Raw genomic sequence first — 22718 nt, forward strand, 5'->3', positions numbered from 1 at the left:
ATCTCAATATCTAAATTCACTCAATTTGCAGAAGATTTTTACAGATAGAAGTCTCTTATTTGTTTACTGCTTTCAAGGTTGGCATAAATATATATGGAATCTGAAAAGTCGTAACTTACATTTCCTTCATCCTTGGGTTCAAGACTGGGATTAAACTTTTGGCAAACTCGAATGAGCACAGTTTTCAAATATTTCTGGTTATTTGGATGAAAGCCATCACTATTTAACACCAGTTACTCTGGGGTTTTTTCTTCATATAAAAATCCTTGAGATTTTCAGACACTTGGGAAGAATGTTGATTAGAATTTGAAAAAAAATGAGAATTATTTGTGGGAGACTTGTAATTTTATTGATGTGCATGCTATGGAGAGATGGAGTTAAGGTTTTCATCTCAAGCTGGGGCACCTGAACCTCAGCTGAACATACTGGAGATAAACAACTCCTTCTAAAATGTCTTTTCCTTGTTGGTGTTTGCAGGGATTACAATGGTTGACACAGAAATGCCGTTTTGGCCCATGAATTTTGGAATCAGCCCTGTGGATCTGTCAGCCATGGATGATCACACACATTCCTTTGACATCAAGCCCTTCACCACCGTTGACTTCTCGAGCATTTCCTCCCCACACTATGAAGATCTTCCTCTTGCCAGAGCTGACCAGTCAGGCCTGGATTATAAATATGATATCAAGCTCCAGGACTGCCAAAGTAAGCTTTGCCTTTTTTGAGGTGTTTCCTTCATCTCCATGTTTGCTTCATTCCCTGGAACGTGTGCTAGCCCCAAATGGATTTAGAACTCAGATCTCCTGTGTCAGCAGAGATGTCCTTGCAGGGCAGGCAGAAAAGAGAATACCCAGAGCAGACTTTTACCCTGCCAGAGCAGCAGCTGGAGTTCAGGCAAGCTATCATAAAGTACCCAAAATGACATTTTATTAGAACATGGACCCCTCCGTTGTCTCCTTTCCTGTACCTTGTGTGCAGCTTTTCCTTTGAGGCTCTATGCATACAATGCAAAATAAACACCCTGAATGCTGAAGAATGCCCAGCACACAGAGCATTTGAATTATTAATATCTGCAGCTTTTAAATTCCAAACAGCCTCAGAAACGGATGGATTAGAAATATTTGCTGAATCTGAGCCACAGCATTGTTACAACTCCATCACAGCTCCTGGATTATTTACTTGCTGTGAAAAGTGCTGCTCTTTCACAATTTACACTCACAAAATGACACCAAATCCTCCTTTTAAGAGAGGAAGTAACCTATTCCTAAATAAATTGTTACTGCTCAGAGCGGGAATGTGAGGTTGCTGCACCTGGAATTCTGTTGAGGATCCATTTCTGCTTAGATCTGACCTCACTTTTATTTGTAATAATCTGTACAAGAACTCCCTCAGGGAATTGCTGCTGGGGAAATTGTGGTATCTAATTTTGGTGGTACAGGTGAAGCAGGTGCTGTGTGTCTCTGCACTACTACTGTGATAAATGAACCAACATTTTTTCAGCTACTCATTTGTTTCTCTTTTATTTAATTAGAAATATTCATCACACTTCAATGCCAAGTAGTTTTAAAGAGTGTACCAGAGTTTAGATGGCATAAATCCTCCTCATCTTTACTTATTTTTTTCCCAGTTTATATGGAAATAAATCTTTCTAGTTGGTATAGTAGAGCCAATCTGGAAAAATAAAAATATTCATCTTCTTTAATACTCTGTTACATTACTCCTGATGTAATGTAATTTTCAAATGTCACAGCTGTCTTCTATGACCAGTGATGATTGATTTAAAGACATCATCTTTACTTGTTTGAGGGCATTCAATATTAGAAATTGCTCTCTTAATTAGAAACTTTCATAAGAGAAAATTTCTCTAAATTGCACCCAAAGTTCAGCAGTTTTCCCCAAGAGAGAGCTACATTTCATTTAAATGTTATTTTATCTTATGTATATATATGTATATATGTGTGTATATGTGTGTGTGTGTGTATATATATACACACACACAGGATATATCTATATATACACACATAGGATATATAGATATATAGATATATAGATATATAGATAGGATATATATACACACATATCATATATATGTGTATATATATTGTATGTATAATATATATAATATATAACATGTATAATAGATGTATAATATATATAATAGGTATAATAGATGTATAATATATATATTATATTTATAGATATACATATATAAATATATACATATTTTATATATATAAAATTGAATTATATATTATTCCATATATAGCTCTATTAGATACTCAAATATGTGTTAAACTAGATTAGACACTTCAGCCCATCTCCCTGTAGGAGTTTTCAACACCTTAAAGGAATAAACCAGGTAGAGACTGAGCAAAGCCCAAGTTCTCCATACATTAATTTTCAATATCCATCTATAAACCATTCCACACTCCAGAGCTGAAAGCTGGACCTGTAATACACTTTCCCCATCAGAATCTGTCCCTTCCAGCTTTTCCAGCCACGGAAATGCAGCTCCAGCTCCTTTTTCAGCCTTTTTCTGCTGCTGGCTTCGCTGTGGAGCAGAGCTGGCCATCCCATCCCAACGTCACCGGGATGCCTTGTGCTTATTCCCCACTGCTTCCTCCACAAACTTAATCAGAGTTTACCCCTAAACTCTTCTCTGTGCACAGGTGCCATCAAGATGGAGCCTCCTTCCCCACCCTATTTCTCAGAAAAGGTTCAGTTGTACAACAAACCTCACGAGGAGGCGTCCAACTCGCTGATGGCCATCGAGTGCCGCGTGTGCGGGGACAAAGCCTCCGGCTTCCACTACGGGGTGCACGCCTGCGAGGGCTGCAAGGTGAGCTGCCAAAAAAGCATTCCCCTGAATGTTTGACACTATTTTCATCTTGGTAAAATCACACTTTTGTGCTTTTTTTAAAAAAAAAAAAAATACAAAGTTTAGGTCTTTACGTCAATTTTCCCGTGTATAAATTATGGTTTAATAAGCAGGAGTTTTTTGAAACGTAGCTTGCTTTTTTTCTTGTTGATGGTATTGATCTATTCAATTTTTTTGTTTTGTGCATTTTTCCCCCCTTCTTTTAATCATGCAAGCACATTTCATTCCTGCTGTCTTGAAGGTCATGTGCAAAAAATCTGAATTCTTAGAACACAGCAAGAGAAAACTCATGCCCAACTCCAAAACTTTGAGCAATTAAAATTCAGGCTCTGTTATTCTGATTAATTTGAGTTTCTTTACCCACTTTACACAGCACAGGTGACTACAGAATAGTCAGATGGTATTGAGGAATGTGCTTTCTGCTCTAAAACCCCTCTGATTTTTTGGTGTCAGTGATATTTAGTGTTTGTAACATCTACAGGACAATGGTATAAAAATTGCAGTCCTTGAGAATGAGAGAAAAAATGCCAGATAATTAAATTATTTATAATTCACTGAGCTCAATGAAAAACATTAGTTTAATGTGAAATTCCCATCTTCTCCATTTTCAGTATCTTGAGGAAAATAACTAAAAGGAAAGAACCAATCCAAAGCTTAAATAAAATTCTTAGCAGTGAATTAGGAACACACATAATGCAAAAAGTATGAAGTACATGACTTAAATTACAGTTAATTATATAAATAAAAGCTGGCATTATGCTTTTACTGTTATTATTCCCTGTGAGGAAAAAATAATTTTTACAAGGACAAAAGAGTGATAACTCTGGATAAACTTTATTAATTAATTGTGACTGAACTAAAAGAACATATTTAAACTATAAAACGAGAAATAACCCAGAACCATTTTAATTTACTAGCATTTGAACTGTTGTTGGCAGAATTTTTGATTTGTTGTAGTTTACAACCAATTTTCTACATTGGTAGTGAACTTTAAATTTTGAAAATGTCACATTTTATTCCTAATAATTGTCCCATGAGCAGTGGGACAGAGCTTTTGCTTCCTTTGGAGTTGTTCCCTTAAATGACATCCTTGATGTCCTTTAAACCCTACTGATTCCCTAAAGCTTCTCCATCTTTTTGAGAATTTTATCCCTCTGTCAAACTGGGTTGGAAACAACAAATAAGAGCAGAACAGGAGCACGGAGTTTGGTGCCTTTGGAAATCTGTCTGTCAGGTATTCTGAATGGGTGGAGAAATGGCAGTTCCTGCATCCTTTTCCACTTTTTTTTTCTGTTTTCTGCAGGGCTTTTTTCGAAGAACAATCAGGTTAAAGCTCATTTACGATCGGTGTGATCTGAACTGCCGGATCCATAAGAAGAGCAGGAATAAATGTCAGTACTGCAGGTTCCAGAAGTGCCTGGCTGTGGGAATGTCCCACAATGGTGAGTGACAAAACAACACTGCTGCTGGAATGCCCACATCCTCAGTCTAGAAACACATGTCAGAGAGATTGCCCCGACTTCAGGAGCCTCTCTGTGATTTGAGATTGCTTTAACATCAAAATCAGATAGGAGGAGATTTGCTTTTCTTGCCTTAATACATAATGCAGCATGAGTTGGTTTTAGTCTCCATCATTCCTGCTCATTGGTAGTTCCTCCTGAATATATTCCTTGTGTAATTGCTATTTTTCGCTTCACTGTCTTATTTTCTGACCAGACCCTTTTGCCTGCTGGAGCTCAGGATGCTTCTTCTGAAAGCCAAAAACTAAATTATGGAAGGTGGGTTAGAGGATCTGAAGCTTTGTGAATACAGCAACTTGAATTTTCTGCACAGGTCACTTACCAAGGGCTGTTGGCATCACTGAGTTTGCACTTTTCATACTGAAACACAACGTATTTGAAATTAAAATATTCATTTTCATGAATTGTAACCTTTTAAAAATCCCTGTCCTCCTCCTTCCTAGGACACCCACATCTGTGGTTGCCTTCTTTACCATAAGTAATGGCATGAAGAATATCACAATACTGCTCTAGAAGAAAATCCCTCTGCACTTTAAAATTAACAGAGCAATTCATGTGGAAATACTTATGAATGTTTGGGCAGAAAGACATAATGAAGATTCTTTGTTGCCTTGCTTTGGCAAAGCTGAGTGAAAACAGGAATTAAATGTCATAACATAGAGACTTATGTAATTCTAAGGGTAAAGAATTGCAAACATGACTGGGAAAATAATTTCTCTGTGGTTTTTTTAGAACTTTCATTATTTTCAATCTAAAAAATGAGTGTGCTGTCCCCAAGAGGAAAGCTGGACTGTGGTTTGCAAAGTTAATGCATGAGCTGAATGTAAATTGGTCTGGGAAATGTTTTGCTAATAGAAAATATGGTTTTCAAATTCCTGGGATGCAGCAGTAACACTTAAAAATAAATCTAATTTTGAAATGCTACTGTGGGTATTTTTACAGTAATTCAGGAGGGGTTTTTATTCTTATTTTCAAGGTGTATGCCAAATCTTCCCCTGGCCTGGCAACACAGCTCCCAGCTGTGTCCATGGGATCCATGGGCAGTTCCATCATGAAGGGATGGCCCAGACCATTCTCTCTGGCTTACAACATCTAGAACAGCTTTAAAATTCATGTTTCACCTGCATTTTTCCCTCTTTAGCCACTGCCCAGGCAGAAGCTGTGGCACCAACAAGGGTTTAGGAGCCAGGGGAGGCAGGACAAGAGCAAAGCCACTTGCCCCAGGGCTCCAAGGAGCATTTTCCTTTGCTCCAACCAGGAGTTCTCCCAACACAGGCTCAGTATTTCTATTCAGACCTTGCCTCTTACACCTACCTTTTTTTATTTTGCCTGCTCTGGTTACACAAAACACCCTTCATTCCTTCATCATTTAGAAACAATTTTATAAAGAAGAGCTGAATTTCACCTTCGAGGCCCCAGAAAGAAATACAACATTGGATGTGTTCCTACCCTGAGCCAACAGAGCTTTAATACTAAATATTAAAATTTAAATATTCTTTACATTTTGTGTTGGTTGGAGGTAGAACCAGGGGGTTTCACCAGTGGCACCGAGACACATTTTGATGTTACATCTCCAGATTACACTTCAGCCATTTGGGTGGGGAAATTATCAGAATTTTAAATGCTTTGAAGCAGAATGTGGGTTATTTGTGCCTGAGGGTTCCAGTCCTCGTGTGGATGTATTATTGCAAAATGAGCAGGACAAAAGGGGGACTGCAAGGAGACACTCAGCAGCTACAGCCACATTTTTTCACGTAGAAATGCTCCATACCACTTGGCTAAAGGTTAAAAGAGACAGTGGTGTTCTCATGCTTGGAATATTGTTTTCCTTTCCTTCTCTAGCCACAGTGCTGCTCTGGGCTTAACCCTGAGTTGTGCAGATTGTGTTCTGAAGTGCCACTGAGCAGAAGCTTGGTTCTTTTCATTTTAAAATGTCATTTATTTTGTTCTCTTCTGCTGAAAGTACTGCTGGTATTAACCCAGCCACTGGAATGGGAAAAAAAGAACACATGGCAATGTGTTTATCATCAATTCTGGGAGCAGGGGCTTGCTCAACCTGGACACATCTCCACTAAAATCAGACAGGTGCCCAGCCTGGTTTTACCCTGTGTTTTCTAAGGTAACAAACTGTATTTATGGGCTAATTGGGGTGTCCTTTATGCCCAGAAATAATCCAGACAATCAGAAGAACAATGCCCTATAGAAGAGTCTATAAACAATCATCTTTTTTACATTTAACTTCTCCAAGAGGCAAAACCTGGGCTAAGGATAAATATTGTAGTTCATCCACAGAAAGCCAAAGGATAGAATGCAGCATGAGGGACTGACTGTGTTCACCACTGGCTTTCTGTTCCTGATGTTTGGAAAATCCTGTAGATGCAAGGAGAAGGAGGAACTGCCAAAGGAAAGAGAAATCCACCTTCCAGCTGCAGGCTCCTGCCCAGACTTGCAGAGTCTGGGATTACTGGGAGAGGAGCTGCCACCTGAACCCCTCTCAGCCAGCCGGGTTTCCAGAGCTCTCCCAGCCCTGCTGATCCCTCCCCAGGCTCTCCTTTTCCCAGCCTAACCTTTGGAAGTGGCATCATCATCAGCCCCTCCTTATTCTCCTCTCATCCAAAATCCCCCTTTCCCAATTCCTCCCATAAACCTCTGCCTGACCTCTCCCTGATTCTTGTCTCAGCTCCCTGAAAAATGACAGTGATGAGGATTTTTAAAGAAGAAAACTGCTAGGCTAGCTACCACAAAATTGATTTTGCCCCAGATTTTGCCTGCAATGCTAATAAACATTGAACAGAATCTGCTGCATCTGATATCTCGCCAATAAAATACATTCTAAACATATTTAGAATAATTTATTCCACAAAAAAATAAATTCTATGTCTATGAAATTGTAAGATAGGAATGCTTGATTCACAACCCTCCTTGATGTCAATGAATTGTTATATTTCAAACATACTCTATAGTGAAATGTTATATTTAAAACACATTTGAGTCCTGATCACCTTTTCTTTTGATGGAACAGAGTCTTCTGCCAGTGGGACCCTGCTTTTTATGCTTTTTTTATGAACCTGCTTTTGCAAACCTCAGCTTTCAGGAACAGGCCCACAACAGAAGCATTTCCTGCTGGTGTTCAGTATAATTTAATGTAAAGGACACCCAAGTAATTCTGAAATATCCAGCACACGTCACTCACAGACTGAGGTTGCTGAAAGAGGAGTTCAGCCATAAAAATAAACAATTTTGTTCCTACAGCCATGAAACAAGACAACTGATCAATAAATAAAATAGAGGAAAAAGTGGAGAGGGAGGATGTGTTCCGGCATAATTATTTATTCTTGGAAAAAAATGTCCTGTTTGCCCATCAACACATTTCAGCAAACTCATAGAAAAGTGGCTGCTTGTTTCCAAAATAAACATCCCCAGTAAAATCATCTCTGTATGATCTTAGCAGCACTTGTCCTTTATCCAATCACTGGAAAAATATTCATAATATTTCTATTTCCCCCTAGGGCCAAAATGCAAAATCCTTGATTTCTTCCTTCCGTTTTTTGTTTGGATGCTCTTTTGTTCTGTTCTGTTTTCAAAAAGCAAAATAAATTCTGTTTACTGAAATATCATCTGATAAATCAGTCTTGATTTTGATGGCTCATTTGAAACATTCTCCAGTCAGTCCCCATATGAATAAATAGGCTTGAATGGGAAGCACATGGATGGAAAAATAGGAGGTGCAGAGGAGATTTGAGCAATTTTGAGCTCATATGATGAGGTAGAACCATTTCCTGGTTTTTCAATACTGCACATGAACAACTCAGCCTTTTCCAGCTTTTTATTCCCTGCACAACCTTCTTCCCCTCTCCTTAATCCTCATGTTAACATTTTCTAGCACTCGCTACATTGGATTCTGCCGAACTATTTCGGAATTTATTCCTTCAAGGCATGTGAGGGTTTTGTTTCTAAACAAATGAAGAACCTCAGATCCATGTGGTGATTTGCCCAAAACAATACAAGGCTCAATGGTGGTTCCCACCCTGAGCCAACAGAGCTTTAATATCTTAAATATTCTTTGCATTTTATGTAGATTGGAGGTAGAACCAGGGGGTTTCACCGACAGCTGACAGCAGGTTTGCATTTCTAAGCAAGGTACTATAATGGGCACAGACATGATTTCCTCTTTGAGATTTGTTTGTTTACATTTCTTTAAAGCTGTTCAGCTGTTTTGCCAAGATGACTGCAGCAAACCCTCTCTCCTTGCTTGCCTAGCCCTGATTAACACAAGCTTCAGGCTCCCGCACCGAAAGGCGACAGAAAATTCAAAGGAGCTTTTTGAGCTGCAGGTGCAGAAAGGTGGCAGAAAAGCCATTTAAATGTGCTTTTTGTAACTCTTGTGGTGTTCCTCAGCCATCAGGTTCGGGCGGATGCCGCAGGCGGAGAAGGAGAAGCTGCTGGCAGAGATCTCCAGCGACATCGACCAGTTAAACCCCGAATCCGCCGACCTGCGGGCGCTGGCCAAGCACCTGTACGACTCCTACATCAAGTCCTTCCCTCTGACCAAAGCCAAGGCGAGGGCCATCCTGACAGGAAAGACGACAGACAAATCAGTCAGTTCCCTCTTCTTTTTTGTTTCTTCCTTTTTTCCGAGTAAACGATTTGCCAAGTTGACAGCGCAGCTCTTTAAAATAAAACCAAAATACAAAACACCAAACCTTAAAAAAAACCCCAGCCCACTTTGCTGTTGGCAGTTACACATCTCAAGCTGTGTCTGAAACACAGGAAATGTTTTTAGATAGAATAAGTAAACATTTTTTGAAAAAACTCCAAGTTCACCTAATAAAATACTTGAAACCGGGACAAGAATTCGAAGGTCACCTTAACCTTTTTGTATTCCCTGATCCTCTCTTCCCGTTTTCCTTCTCCTTGCCCAGAGGTTATCTGCCACATTATCTGTTTAAGGTGGCTCTCGAGCTGTCAGGAATTGCTGTTCCCTGAGGAATATTCCTTTTCCTGAGTGGCAAATGATTCCAGCCCCAGCAGAGCCACAAGGCTGAATGTGATGCTCATTCTTACGATGCTCTGATGAATTCCTGCTCTTCTCTGGGTTATCTCAGGTCACTTCAGTGCCCTGTGTTGCTGTAGCTGGAATTGTAGGAGAATGGACAGGAAAATCTTGGAAAAGTAAGGAATAAGTGGGTTTGGAAACTTCATTTGCAATGCATAAAGTCTTCTGTATCAGTGAGAGGAGGAGAAATAACATCTGACCATTTTGGTAACGGTATTTTAATACCTAAAGAACGAAATGGTTTTACAAAACTCATAATTCTTAACTTAATGTATTTTCTAGAATCATTGGCATAAATTTTATTGTCAGGATTACAAAAAAAGACTGCATTTTATTTTCCTTAATAATTTCAAGGACAGCATAGAACTCAGAGGTATTTCAGACTTCAAAAAAGATATTTCTTCCTTTCCTTAAAGGCAATTAAAATAATCATTTTATTGTTGTCCAGAAATTGGTTGTACTCCTCACATAAAAGCTTTGGATGTGGTGGGCACTTATAATGTGAGTAACTTTTCAGAATGAAATGTATAAAGTTTGAATTAGCTAAATTTATTTATTCTGCAGAAAGCAATGTGCAGCCTGCTCGTGTCTGAAAGTTCCACCACTGCCAATCTCACCCAGTAAATGTAGAATTGCATCAATTAATTCTCCTTTTTTCTTGGAAGTTTTGAAACTTTGGCACATTAAAAACAGCAATAAACAGAGTCCAGCTTTTCAATGCTGCCAATTTTCAAGCCTTTGGTGAAAATACCACTGAAAGAGAGAGACTCAGTATTAAATGGTCACAACTTCCATGTTTTCATTAATGGATTGGGTGCTCTGGAGCATCAAACTGTTTACTATGGGCATAGTTAAAATTCATGTTATTTTTTAGTTGCTGTATGATCCCAATTAATTTAAAATGTTTGGATATGCGAGTGAGTGTATCAAAACTAGAATGAGTTATTCATCATATCCTGGGATATACAGAGCTCATTTGACATGAGACTCTACTCTCAGGTTCATCTGAATCTTTATATCAGAAAATCTTTGTCTATTTTGAACTCTCTCTTGATTTTCATCTATCATGAATAGGCCAGTGGTGTTTATAAGCTTTCTAAAGCACGTGGACATGGACTGATGATGACTTTTTCTTGTACTTGGTGTTCCCACTAGAAGGAAGAGTAAGAAGTTACCTAGTAGAACCAAAATGTGCATTTTAAAAGCATCTTCTGCAGCCTTGTTACTCCACTATTCCAAGTGTATGCACATCCATATGTGCAGATAAGTATTTAATGGTTTTGCTGCTGCCAAAATGTCATTACCTGAAAAATTCCTTCTCCTCCTGGCTTTTCTCAGTGCAGTGTGTTTGTTGTTTCAGTGAAAGCAGGAAAATAATTGAATCCCTCCCACTGTCCCTCCTGGAATGTCATGGTCTGGAGCTGTAAATGCAAAACCATGAGAAGGTTTTAAGGCATAAGAATCTGCAGTCATAAATTACCTCCAATTTTAAAAATTGTTTCTTTAGTCCAATTGTTGGAGTATAATCCCTTCTATTTGAATTAATTAATCAAGTATGTTAACAAACTTATTCATATCAGTGGGATTGGTTCAGTGCAGCAGTGAACTATTCAGTCATTAATCCTCTGAGAGAAAGATTCTTCAAATGAATTTGAGAAATCCTCACGTAACCACTTCTTTAAGCCCAGGAGCTTCCTTTGCATATTCTGGAAGATTGTTTCCAGATCCTAATGCAAGTATTCTGGCACTACTTTTTCTAAGCTGCTTTTAAAATTGATTTGTTCCAGTTGAGTTTATTTCACAGTCCAGCCTCATTCTTGTGTTCTGAATTATGGTTTGTAGCATGGTATTTGTCTTTTCTTTCCCAAAGACAACTTGAGTGGGTTTAAATATATCCTAATGTTGTTATTTTTAAAGGAGTTAACAGCAAAAGGTTGCATTTATCAGATAATCAATACCATAAAGTTGTTATTACTTGCACTGTTTCCCAGGATAGGACATGAAAGGAACATGAAAGTAAATAAAGGAATCAAAATGAGAATATTCTCAGTCTTCCCTCCCCCCCAGAAAAATAAAATAAAAGAAGGCTCCTTTACACTCTCTTTTATAGAAGCTGTTATAATTCAGGTAGAAGTAGCATCATTTTAACCTTTTCTTAAACATTTCAAACTTTGAATTCTGGAATTACAGAACATTTTATAAAGTAAAAAGCAAACAAAGGAAAAGGCAAAGCTCCTGGATACTTTTAAACAGTGTTCCTTTTTCCCCTCCTTTAATTGGCCTGTCTGTAAATCATTCTAGCATTGTGAGGATATTTGTTTTTATAGGTTTAGAACAATTTAACTATTTGGGGATTCTTTGCTAGGTTTCTCAGGACAATTCAACTATTTTGGGAACCCCTGGCAGGTTGCTCAGAGATGTCTGAGGGGTTGCTGCTGAATTCTCTTTGGGCTTCTCAGGAGTCAGACGCTCTTGGAAAGGACATTTGGGAGTAAATGGACTTTCCTTTTGTTTTTAGCCCTTCGTTATTTATGACATGAACTCTTTAATGATGGGAGAAGACCAGATCAAGTGCAAGCACGTGTCCCCCCTGCAGGAGGAGAACAAGGAGGTGGCCATCCGCATCTTCCAGCGCTGCCAGTTCCGCTCCGTGGAGGCCGTGCAGGAAATCACCGAGTTCGCCAAGAACATCCCGGGCTTTGTCAACCTCGACCTGAACGACCAAGTGACTCTGCTGAAGTATGGGGTCCACGAGATCATTTATACCCTGCTGGCTTCTCTGATGAACAAAGATGGGGTTCTCATATCCGACGGACAAGGGTTCATGACGCGGGAGTTCCTGAAGAGTCTGAGGAAACCTTTTTGTGACTTTATGGAGCCCAAGTTTGAGTTTGCTGTGAAGTTCAATGCACTGGAATTAGATGACAGTGACCTGGCAATATTTATAGCTGTCATTATCCTAAGTGGAGGTAAGTGCTCTCTTATTTATATGGGATTTTAGAGGATAGAATTGACACTTTTAACTCCTGCCCAAACAGCAAAGTGCTCGGCACTGCAGGGTGGGACTGAGCGCGTTTACACACAGCTTTTCTAGACACTTTCAAATTTCTTTTTTTGTTGTTTGCCCTTTATTCAGATTCAGACAGAAACTGAAAATGGAAATGCCCCAATATTAGTGATAGAGCTGGAAATGCCTGCTGACTCATCAGTTCGTGCAGGCAGAAAACAAAATCAGGGCTCTTTTGGAAAACAGGAAGGGTGGAATTTCACTGGCAGGAGCTAAAATTCTGCAGATTTTTTTTTAAACCTGCAATTAGGTTGTGTGGCTTGCTAATTGAACACAAATAGCTTTGAGTCCAGAACAATTCCAAAGGATAGGTGGTGTTGGGCTCACAGGGTTACAGCGCCTTTCATTGTTCCTCAGTTCATGCAAGGTTTTATTTGTCTTTAAAAGGAGGGGGAAATGCTTTTGTGAGGATAATGATGGTCTCCTTAAAAAGAATCCCAGGCATTGTGTTCCTCCAGCTTTCCTCAGCTGCTCTGCTTTATCTTCACACATCACACTTTGAGCAAAGCATGACCCAAAATCCCAGGTACCAGACTGCCCACATCCAACACTTCACTGTAAAAACACCGAGTTTCAGCTTTTCTGCAGCCAGTCCGTGTGTTCTCTGCTCCTGAGGTGATGTCACCATTCTGCTTTACCAGGATTTATTTCACTTAGACACCTTCAGATATATTCCAGGCACATCGAAGCTCTGTTACTTTGGCCAACACTCCCAAGGCAGTGATGTTGCACAAATAAAATCTTGCCCTACAGATTTGTGTGTATTTTGGCCCAACAGGGAACTGCACATATCCATGGCAGGAATGTGCTGAATGTTCTGGATTCGGCTCCTCCGCAGAGCAACACCGAGGATTTTGTTATTAAATTACATTTCAGCAATCAAACACAACCTCCTGCTATTGTTCTAAAAGCAGCCCTGCTGCTGGCAGGCCACTCTTAGGTATAGCTGCATTTAAAATCACCTCCAGTTCCTCCTGGCACCGTGTTTCATTCAGGTCACAATATAATTTATGCCACCAATTCCACTTCCAACAAGAATTCCTCCCAGAAATTTCCTTGTGTAAACCTGGAGCACTGTGATCCCTGAGAACTCTGCTTTACTCCAGGAAGGAGAGCAGCTTGCTGGTGTATTTTAGGTTGGTTTTGGTGGGAGAGGAGAGATGGGACAAACCTATCAGGGCACTACTCAAAACGTGCCAATATTGTGTGGTTTTTGGTATAATGAAATGTGACAGATGAGAAAAAGGCCTCTCAAAATTCTCTCCTAAATGCAAAAAGGGAACTTGTATTCTGCAAAGCCCTGTCCTCAGCAGTGTTTCCACCAGAGGAAATAGGAATGATGTTGCCAATCTCACATTTTAGATTGCAGGAGGACAATTATTCACATGCAATAATTAACTGTGTTGAACCAGATTTATCAGCATGACTCCTTTTTTTTTTCAGAATAATTTGTCAACAGAGACATGTAAAGAACTAATGAATTTGAATCAAGTAACTGTAGCAAAACTCTGAAACAAATCCATAGAGACATATAAATCCATATAAATATAAACCAGTCCTTTCTAGGAAGATCCTTTAATTTCTTGATAACAAAGACCTCCCTATCTTTTTTCAGAATTTTTTTTTTCCCCAAAAACTATGATAGCTGCTTGAAAAAAAACAGTTTATGTTTTGAAAACAATTAAGCTTTGTTGCCAATTAAAGAAAGCTTTTATCATGGAATTTACAGCCAGATATGATATCTAGTGAACTGGATGCATTCTGTGGGATTAAAATATCTTGTGTGTAAAACTGAGTCCTGTTTCTCAGCTGTCTCAGCCATTTCTGTAAGAGCTACATCCTTGCAAAATTGTGTTTCTGTAAGATCTATTTGAGTATAGCAGGATGATTTCATTGAGAACAGGATTTCAAAACCAGAGCACCTTGAGGACTTGACTTGCTGCAGGAATCCTGCAACGCTTAAATCCCTTCACAAAATCCTGGGTACAAACTTCTCTAACAGCAAACCAGTTTGTGAAACCCAAAAAGATCCCAGCCAGGGGCTCTGAATCAGTGGATCTGGTATTACCTAGTGAAATGATGCTAATTCTGCTGGCTCCAGGGGGGCTGGCTCTAACAAAAGAGGAGAAGGGAAAGATCATTCCAGCTGGAACATCACACGTAGAAAGATTTCTGTTGGGAAGTGTTTGGAATTTGCCACAAATCCTATAAAACTCTTCAGCCTTTTGATAACCAAACAGCTGCTTTTGCATGTTATCTAAAAAGGCAAAAAGCCCAAATCACAGCAGTAAGGAGCTGACAAATTAACTTTAATAGCAACAGATGGAAAATACTCCCACTCCCACAGTGGATTTTACTGTTCCTGAGCTGCTCAGTGCAGCCTCTCTCTGTCTCAACTACTCCAAATGTTTCTCTGAACTCATTTCTGGAGAGCTGTTGGTGCTGTAAAACAAAGTAAATGGCAACCAAAGTCTCATATTCTGAATTTAATGCAGATGAGACACTGTGTGTGAGAATAGGATTTCACCTTGTTTGTATAACAGAAATGCTGTTGGCCATCAACAGCACCAAACCCTGATTACAACATCCTTCCAGCTGTGGTGACTTTAAAAGACACACTTTGGTTAAATGAGCTTTGGAAAGCTTTGTTTAGGAGATATTCTTCCTCTGTGGCACTGAGACTCATCCTCAGTCAGCAGTGAGTGCTCTGCTATACATGAAAAAGAGCTGAAGCATCTTTAAAAACTCACATCCACCTGAGCTGAAAATGAACTCTGTCACAAGAAGTTGGATGGTTCTGTTTGAGGGTAACACTCCAGGCCTTCTTGGGACAATTCACATTTATGAACTGGGCAAACTCACTCAGGCAGGCTGTTGTCAAACAAACAAACAAACAAAAAAGCTCAAAAAGGAACTTCGTGGCATGTATTTTGTGTATTATCTTCTGCAGTGTTTGGATCCAGGAATGTTTGCATACAGCAGTGTTTGGGGCAGAGTATCCCTGTAAAGACGCCCACTCTGCCAGTCCATGTGCAGTCAAACTGGTGTTTAAATCCAGAGATGGATTTAAAGTCACTTTTTTTCTGTTTTCTGTGTGGTTTTTACCCTAAATTTTAAGTCACAAGTCCCTGCTCCTGGTGTAAACACTGTATTCAGTCATTTTGCTGCGTTCTCAGATCAGCAACATTTGAACTTTTATCACTGGCTATTACCAAGAAGTAGTTCCTGTTTCACTGCCACACAAATCCTACACTTTGTAAGAACAAAGAAATGCTTTGTAATCAGAGCAAGAGCTGCAGATCATCACTGAACCAAAGTCCTGGTGACTCCAGTACATGTGACAGTCTCAGAAGACAAACTTCAAATTGCTGAGTCACATCTGCCTCAGCAAAAGAAAAAAGAAGGAGCACATGTGTTCACTCAGCCAGATTTTTGCCTGATTTTTTCATACTGAGATTTTAGAATGCACATTTAAATGTAAAATGCATTTATTCAAAGATAATAAAATGTAAAGACAAGTAGGTGGCAATTTCATGTGTAAGGAACAGGTAGATTGTAATTATTGTCAGGGACATGAAAGAGGCATCCAAAGAAGTAAGTAAATAAACAAATAAAGTATTTTCCCCTGAGGCAGTGTAGAATATCAATTTACACAAAGTGGTACTGCTGGCACTCAGAGCTTTGGGGTTATTTGCCTTTCCCAGTCACTGTGGACATTTTCTGACTTAGAACACTTCCCTGCACAGTTTTCAAACCAATTGAAGCAGCCATAGGACAATGAATGAAAACATAAAGCAAATGTGAATAAAGAAACATGATAAAGAACAGGAAACCATGGTGCTCTCCTGGCATTTTCCTTTTTCCTGCAAGGCACATCCCTCTGCAGCTCCTTACTGCACAGACCTCACCTTTTGGTACAAAACCAAATTGGTCTGGAGCATATCTATTTCAGAGCATTTTAACAGCTTGAAGTATACCATAATAGCTGGATGTTTAAGCTTTCCCCTCTTATTTCCTTTTTTTCCTGCTTTAGATAAGTTTCTTGGAACAGAAGCAGCATTTTCCTCTGTAAGAGTTTTTTACTGAGAAAGTATAGCAAACTGTCAACACCCAAAAAAACACTGCCTATATCCTGAAGTTCTCATTCATGAAAAATCTCTCTTGCCTTCAATGGGAATTTTCCTTCCTCTTGAATTGGCTTATTTAAAAATAACATCTGATGATCTCCTAGGCTTTTGTCAGAGTCATCTTTTCTGCCTCTGGTTCCACTGGGTCATTAGAAACTCAACAGATTGGGGTTTTTCAAAGGGTTTTATGATTTTAGCCACTGCAGTCTCACTGAACTTCAGTTGACCTCAGGCATCCAAATTCAGGGGGCTCCTGATAAATTCCAGACCCAGAGGAGTTTCCTCCTGGACCCTGGAGCACAAGATTTGAATTGGGATTCACTCCTGAAAAACTCACACCCCAAAAAATTCCCAGCCCAAAGGAGCAGGGGGCAAAGGGAGATGAATCTCAGAGGAAATCGAGGCCACGTCTTTGTGCTCCCTGATTATTTTCTGTCCCTGCACACTGAGTCATGCCCAGCTAGCTCAGAGTTCAACTGCAGCACACAAGGAAAATTTAAAGCTATCACAACCCCAAATTATTACCAGCTTTGAAGGGCTGAAATTTGGCAAGTCTCAGAAAGATGTCAGCTGGATTCTGCAGCCCATGTAATGCATTCAGGCAATCAGAAAAGAAATATCTAGCATTTATCAAAAACTCTTTAGGTATCATTAAAAAACTGCTCAAAAATATTGCCAAAGGAAATTGATAAAATGGAATCTTTTTTAATATTTACTCCCAGACTTTCTGAATCAGATTTTATGAGGTTATCAGTTGAATGGGATAAATAAATTGGTTTTAATTATAATTATTAATTAATTTAATTATAATAACTGGTTTAGTAATAAACATATGTATAATATTAAATATATAAATAATAAATTGTCTGCAGGACAAGCACTTTAATGAACAAATATGCAGGTTCACACTGAAAATTCCTTTTTTTTCCCTATCTTTGAAAAACTCTGTCTAAATCTCACCTCTTGGAGAACCGAGTATCCTTTCCTGATCGGTGACCTTCATTTTCATGGCTGTGCACTCACTGGTTTTCCTGCCAGCTTTGCATTTTAGTTTATACTGCAGTTTTTTCCCCCATGAAGTAAAGCCACGATGTATTTATAAAGAGCTTTGTTTTCTCTCAGCCTTTTTGCCAGTGTGCTGCACAACTCGAGCTGAGTTAGGAGAACTCTGTGCTCAGAAAGGTTACCAAGATCACAGGAAATAACAGCTTTTTTTTATGTTTTTAACAGAGATCAGCCTCTCATCCTTGCTGAAATGGAATTATTGCCTTAGGGAAGTGATTTAAGGCTTGCAGTAGGCACTGCTTTTTATTGATCAACCTATGAAATTAATTTCATAGCTGCACAGCAAATTTTATTTAAATTATTGACTCTTTTCCTGATCTATTATGATATTTGGGAAGTGTTACTCAGTATTAAGTATTTTAGCAGTAACAAAATTCATGGTAGTCATTGTCATATGTGAGGATTTCATAAAGTTAAGCAGCTTTCATTGCTTAGACACTCAAATTTCATTAACTTTCAGCACTGGAGAATCAAATAAACTGCAGAAGTTGAGTTTATGCCTTTTTTTCATTTGATGGGTCTATATCCTCCTTAGGGGGAAACATTTTTAGTGGCAGCAGCTACATGCAAATCCATCAGAGAATATGTTGATTTTCCAGAAGTGAATTACCTGATAGAGATTGTTTATCCCCCAACTATCTCACTCTTTTTTCCCCCACACACCCTTCTAGTTTACTGTGGAAAATCCGCTGTAGTGGAGTACAAACCTAGCTCTGAAGTACAAAACTAGTTCCAAAACCCCTCTGAGCAAATCCAGGGAAATCTTACAAACTACCTGAAGGTCAAACAGCTCCCAGGAAAAGCCATTTGCAGAGGCTTCATCTGCTTAGGAATGTGTAAGAAATTAACGCACGGGAATTGATGCTGCGGTGCTCGTAAACTCACAGGCCTGTTTCTCCCCAGCCCACCCAGTGGAAATGTTTCCAAGATTAGTCCTAGAACCCCTTTGAGCAAATCCCTTTTGTGAAATCTTACAAATCACCAGACAGCTCCCAGGAAACGCCACCTGAATTTGCTGGGCAGCGTGTAAGAGATGGATGCGCGAAGCCGATGTCGCGATGCCGATAAACTCATGACCCTTTATTCCCGCAGACCGCCCGGGGTTGTTAAATGTGAAGCCAATTGAAGACATTCAGGACAACCTTTTGCAAGCCCTGGAGCTGCAGCTGAAGCTGAACCACCCCGAGTCCTCACAGCTGTTTGCAAAGCTGCTGCAGAAAATGACGGACCTCAGGCAGATCGTCACGGAGCACGTGCAGCTCCTGCAGGTCATCAAGAAAACCGAGACAGACATGAGCCTCCATCCACTGCTACAAGAGATCTACAAGGACTTGTATTAATGAGCAGAGCAGTTCTTAATCCCCTGACATAATGTATGTTTTTCAGATTGCACTATTTCTTCGAGGGAAAAACTTGGCGTACCTAAGAAATTACTGTGAAACAGCATCTAAAAAGAGAGAGCTTAGTATAGTAGATCTATTTTATGCATATTGTTTATAAAGACACATTTACAATTTACTTTTAATATTAAAAGTATCTATATCATGAAATTGTTGGCAGTATTTTCAGAATTAATTTTTTAACTACGTTATTTCTTAAAATTGCTTGTCCGAGTATGATCGATGCTTCACCCAAGCATGCAGTTAAATTTTCAGCTAAATAAAAACCTTTCTCCTTGAACATTTCCAGGGAAATGTTTGAAGTATTAACGTTCGATTTTGTGCTCCCGAGGCGGCAGCAAAACAAAATTCAGTCACAGATTAGTGTAACTTCCCAGGAGAGTTTCAAAGGGAGAAGTGTCAGGTCTGAAAATATTCGTGCCTTCCATGATAAGATGTGACACTGACAGAGCTCTGCAAAGGGGGCTCGGTGAAAGGAGAAATGGGGCCGCTCATTTGTGGGCAAAGTGAAAAATTAGATGCCATTTCAAGAATTAATTAAGGGAGGAATATGCAAGAGTCCTTTTGATTCCTCTGCTCGACCAAGTTTGAGACAGCTGGAGCAGCAGCTACTCCAATTCCCACCCCACGGCAGCCAGAGCTGAGCTGGAATAGGTTGGTCCAAACCTCTTGGCCTGAGACCTTCCCCAGTTATTTGATAAATTGCCATTGAACAACAGTCAAAATATCATGGAAAAATTGCAGTGTTGTAACAAATTAACTCCTAAACAAAAGCAAGGTTTGGATGGATTCTTGTGCAGAGATAAAGCTGGGATGGAAACCCTGATCCCTGAGTTCCACTTGAGCTCTGGATGTTCACCCAAGGATGCTGGGAGATGTTCCTGCTCTTGAGGTCACTGGTTCTCTTGCATGTGTGCCCTATAATGTCACCTAAGAGTTCCACAGGGAGCAGAGCACAGCAGAGTGAACAAATTTAACAGAAGATGAATTCCCTAACAATGTCATTTTGGGGTATTCTTGGTACCGAGGTGAGAGATTCACATTTCACCCCCTCATATTTGATAGTCTGTGAATGTGACCCCTGACTAGATCAAGCAGGGGGGACCCACAGGGGTGGACCAGAAGAGGAAATACTGGGGGAAAAGTACTATTTGTGACATATATATCAAAATAAGGAGAGGTCCCCAACATCCTTGGTTCCCTCCCCATGTCTTATTTTATTTATGTAGCAAAAAATGTGCCTTAAACTGAGACAAGGGGAGTGCTGATTCCCAGTTGGACAAAGAGGTGATGTAGGTGTGAGGAGGATCTTCAGGGAGTAGAAATTGGCTTTGCTCCTAATGTAGCCCTTGAAACTCTTAAGTCGATGCAAATTATGCAATAAAGAAGCTGACAGAGGTAAAGATTAAAAATAATCCATCAGCTCATGCCTTCTACACCTGGAAACGTTTCCTACCGCTCATTCCAGGTAACCTCTGGGCCTGAGGTCAGTAGTGAGCGTGATTCCCACCAGGAAGTTTGGGGAATTGGATCATTCAGCCTGCAGGTTTAGAGCCCACAGGTGGAATTGCGCTGAGATGAAGTCACTGCGAGGCTGGAGAGAGCAGCTTTGATCCTGCCAGGTTTGCAGTGAGGTCATTTCAGGTAGCTCAGAAAGGATGGCCCTGGAGCAAACACAGGATTGCAGCTCATGCTCAGCACTGCAGCTTTGCTGCACATTCCAGGTGCTTCCAGCTGAGCGTGGCACGGGCAGGAATCGCATTCACACTTTCATGGCTGGTACAGTGCAAAAGAAAATATTCTCTCTCCCATTTAAGTTGTTTTCCACTGTTCATTTGACCATCCCTTAGTGGGAGAATCCTGCAGAGCTCACCCCGGCCGTGGAGGATGGGCCAGAGATGAGCTGGCACTGGGATGGACCCCAGCTCCAACACTGAATTCCTGTAACAGCAACACCCAGCAAGAACCACAAATCTGAGCCTGCATTTCTTTAGCAATCCAATTTCCCACTGGCTTCCCTTGAAATGGAAGTCCAGAAGTAGTTTCTAATGAAAAGGAATTCTAGGGCATGTCCTTACAGAAGTAATATTCAAAATTATTTGAAAATGAGTGGCAGAGATGCTCTGACAGGGAAATGGAGTCCAGGGCTTTGTTACAAAGTACTGAAAAAGAATCTGTGTAACCCAGCAGCACATTAACCAAAGAGCTTCATCCCACTCCTGCAAGGGGCAAGATTTCTGAAACTGTCTATGCAGCAGTGACAGTGTCTAAACCACTCAGTCCAAAAATCCCTATATTTTGAGAGTGGTAATGTAATCATAATCAGAAGAGCTTTGCAGGAATGGGTGTTATCCTTTATGAGGATGAAGGCACCAAATGCCCAAAAGCCTCTACTTTTCTTTCAACTGTATCAGCTGCTCTAATAAAATATATTGTTCTCCCTACACCCTGTCTTCTCTCACATATCGATATTATTCACCATGTTTTCCTCAAGCCATGCAAAGTGTTAATTTTTTATGTGAGTTACTAATCACTGACATGTTCTGATTCTAAGCGGTTACATCATGGTTAAGAAGTTTTGCCTGAAATACTTTTCTACAAGAATAGGTCTTAAGGGAAAAATGTTCATTTAATGGACAATTGCTATGTACTAATTTAGAACAAATGACTGTTATGAGGATATGAAAACATTTTCTCAAAAAATAGCATTTTCTCTTGTGAATTATATTCAGAATTTTGATCTAATTGTAAATACTTTCTGTTTCTATGGGACTTTATTTATTAAAAACAAAAACTTGCTAATGGGAGTTCATCAGTAGGTTGTAATACTTTCAGACTCTCTAGAGTTTTGGGTAGAATGGGCTACGCCATAAATGAACAATTTGGGTTTTGATCTTCAGTGCTACTAAAAGCATTTAAGAACTCCAAAATAGAAGCAGTCAGCTGGTACATGGCTGCCTTTGAAGAGTTTGAGTTTGCTGGTGGTGTGCTGTTCCTCAGTCATCTGCTCACTACATCATTCACATCCTCAGGGATGGTGTGGGATCCTGGAGATTCCCACAGGCTTTGAAACTTCTGGGCTGCTATTCTGTCTCGTATTTCACACTGCTCTGCTTTTGCTGTGGAAACGCTGGAGGTAAATTGAGTCCAGAGAAGGTCATTTAATATCCCTGCACACATCCAGCTCGTTCCCCTCGCCCTGGCGGGCATCAGAACATTCCTTGTAGGAGCTCAAAGGTCCCTGCTCAGCAGGAAAAGTTACCTTCTTCAAACATCAGTGGTGTGACCATTTCTGCAGCAAATGTTGCTGTGAGGGCCTGGAATGAAAAGTGGGAGGAGAGAAAAGCATTTCCAGCGTCCCTGCTGTTATGGCAAAGGCAGCCCAGACCATTTCAGCCACGGTTTTCATAACAGTGAGGAAATCCCCTTTGTCCCCCTGGTGCAGGTGATTCCCCACCCTGCAGCACTCCCTAACAGACCCTTCTCCCAGCACAGCCAGCCCTCAGCACTCCAAAACTCTGGGAAATGGGAAATGGGCTTCCCAAGAGCTGCTGTCCCCCATGGCATGACTGAGCCCCCTCCCTCAGCTAACACACCACGGCTTC

General features: G+C 40.0%; 1 protein-coding gene across 1 annotated transcript; it reads left to right on the top strand.

Annotated features, from left to right (window-relative positions):
- The first annotated feature begins 468 nt into the window (after positions 1 to 468).
- Positions 469 to 21925, top strand: PPARG (peroxisome proliferator activated receptor gamma). The gene is made up of 6 exons (XM_015641320.1): positions 469 to 705; positions 2670 to 2839; positions 4182 to 4320; positions 8797 to 8996; positions 11973 to 12423; positions 18806 to 21925. The coding sequence occupies exons 1-6, from the start codon at positions 486 to 488 to the stop codon at positions 19051 to 19053; spliced, it is 1428 nt and encodes a 475-aa protein (XP_015496806.1). The 5' UTR covers positions 469 to 485; the 3' UTR covers positions 19054 to 21925.
- Positions 21926 to 22718: the final 793 nt, after the last annotated feature.

The sequence above is a fragment of the Parus major genome, chromosome 12, assembly GCF_001522545.3.
Source record: "Parus major isolate Abel chromosome 12, Parus_major1.1, whole genome shotgun sequence".
Lineage (NCBI taxonomy): Eukaryota > Metazoa > Chordata > Aves > Passeriformes > Paridae > Parus > Parus major.

Bases quoted from the DNA above. Each gene is read 5' to 3' on its own strand.
- PPARG (XM_015641320.1), top strand. From the start codon at position 486: ATGGTTGACACAGAAATGCCGTTTTGGCCCATGAATTTTGGAATCAGC. The intron at 706-2,669 runs GTAAGCTTTGCC...CTCTGTGCACAG, and splicing joins CAAGCTCCAGGACTGCCAAA to GTGCCATCAAGATGGAGCCT. The intron at 2,840-4,181 runs GTGAGCTGCCAA...TGTTTTCTGCAG, and splicing joins ACGCCTGCGAGGGCTGCAAG to GGCTTTTTTCGAAGAACAAT.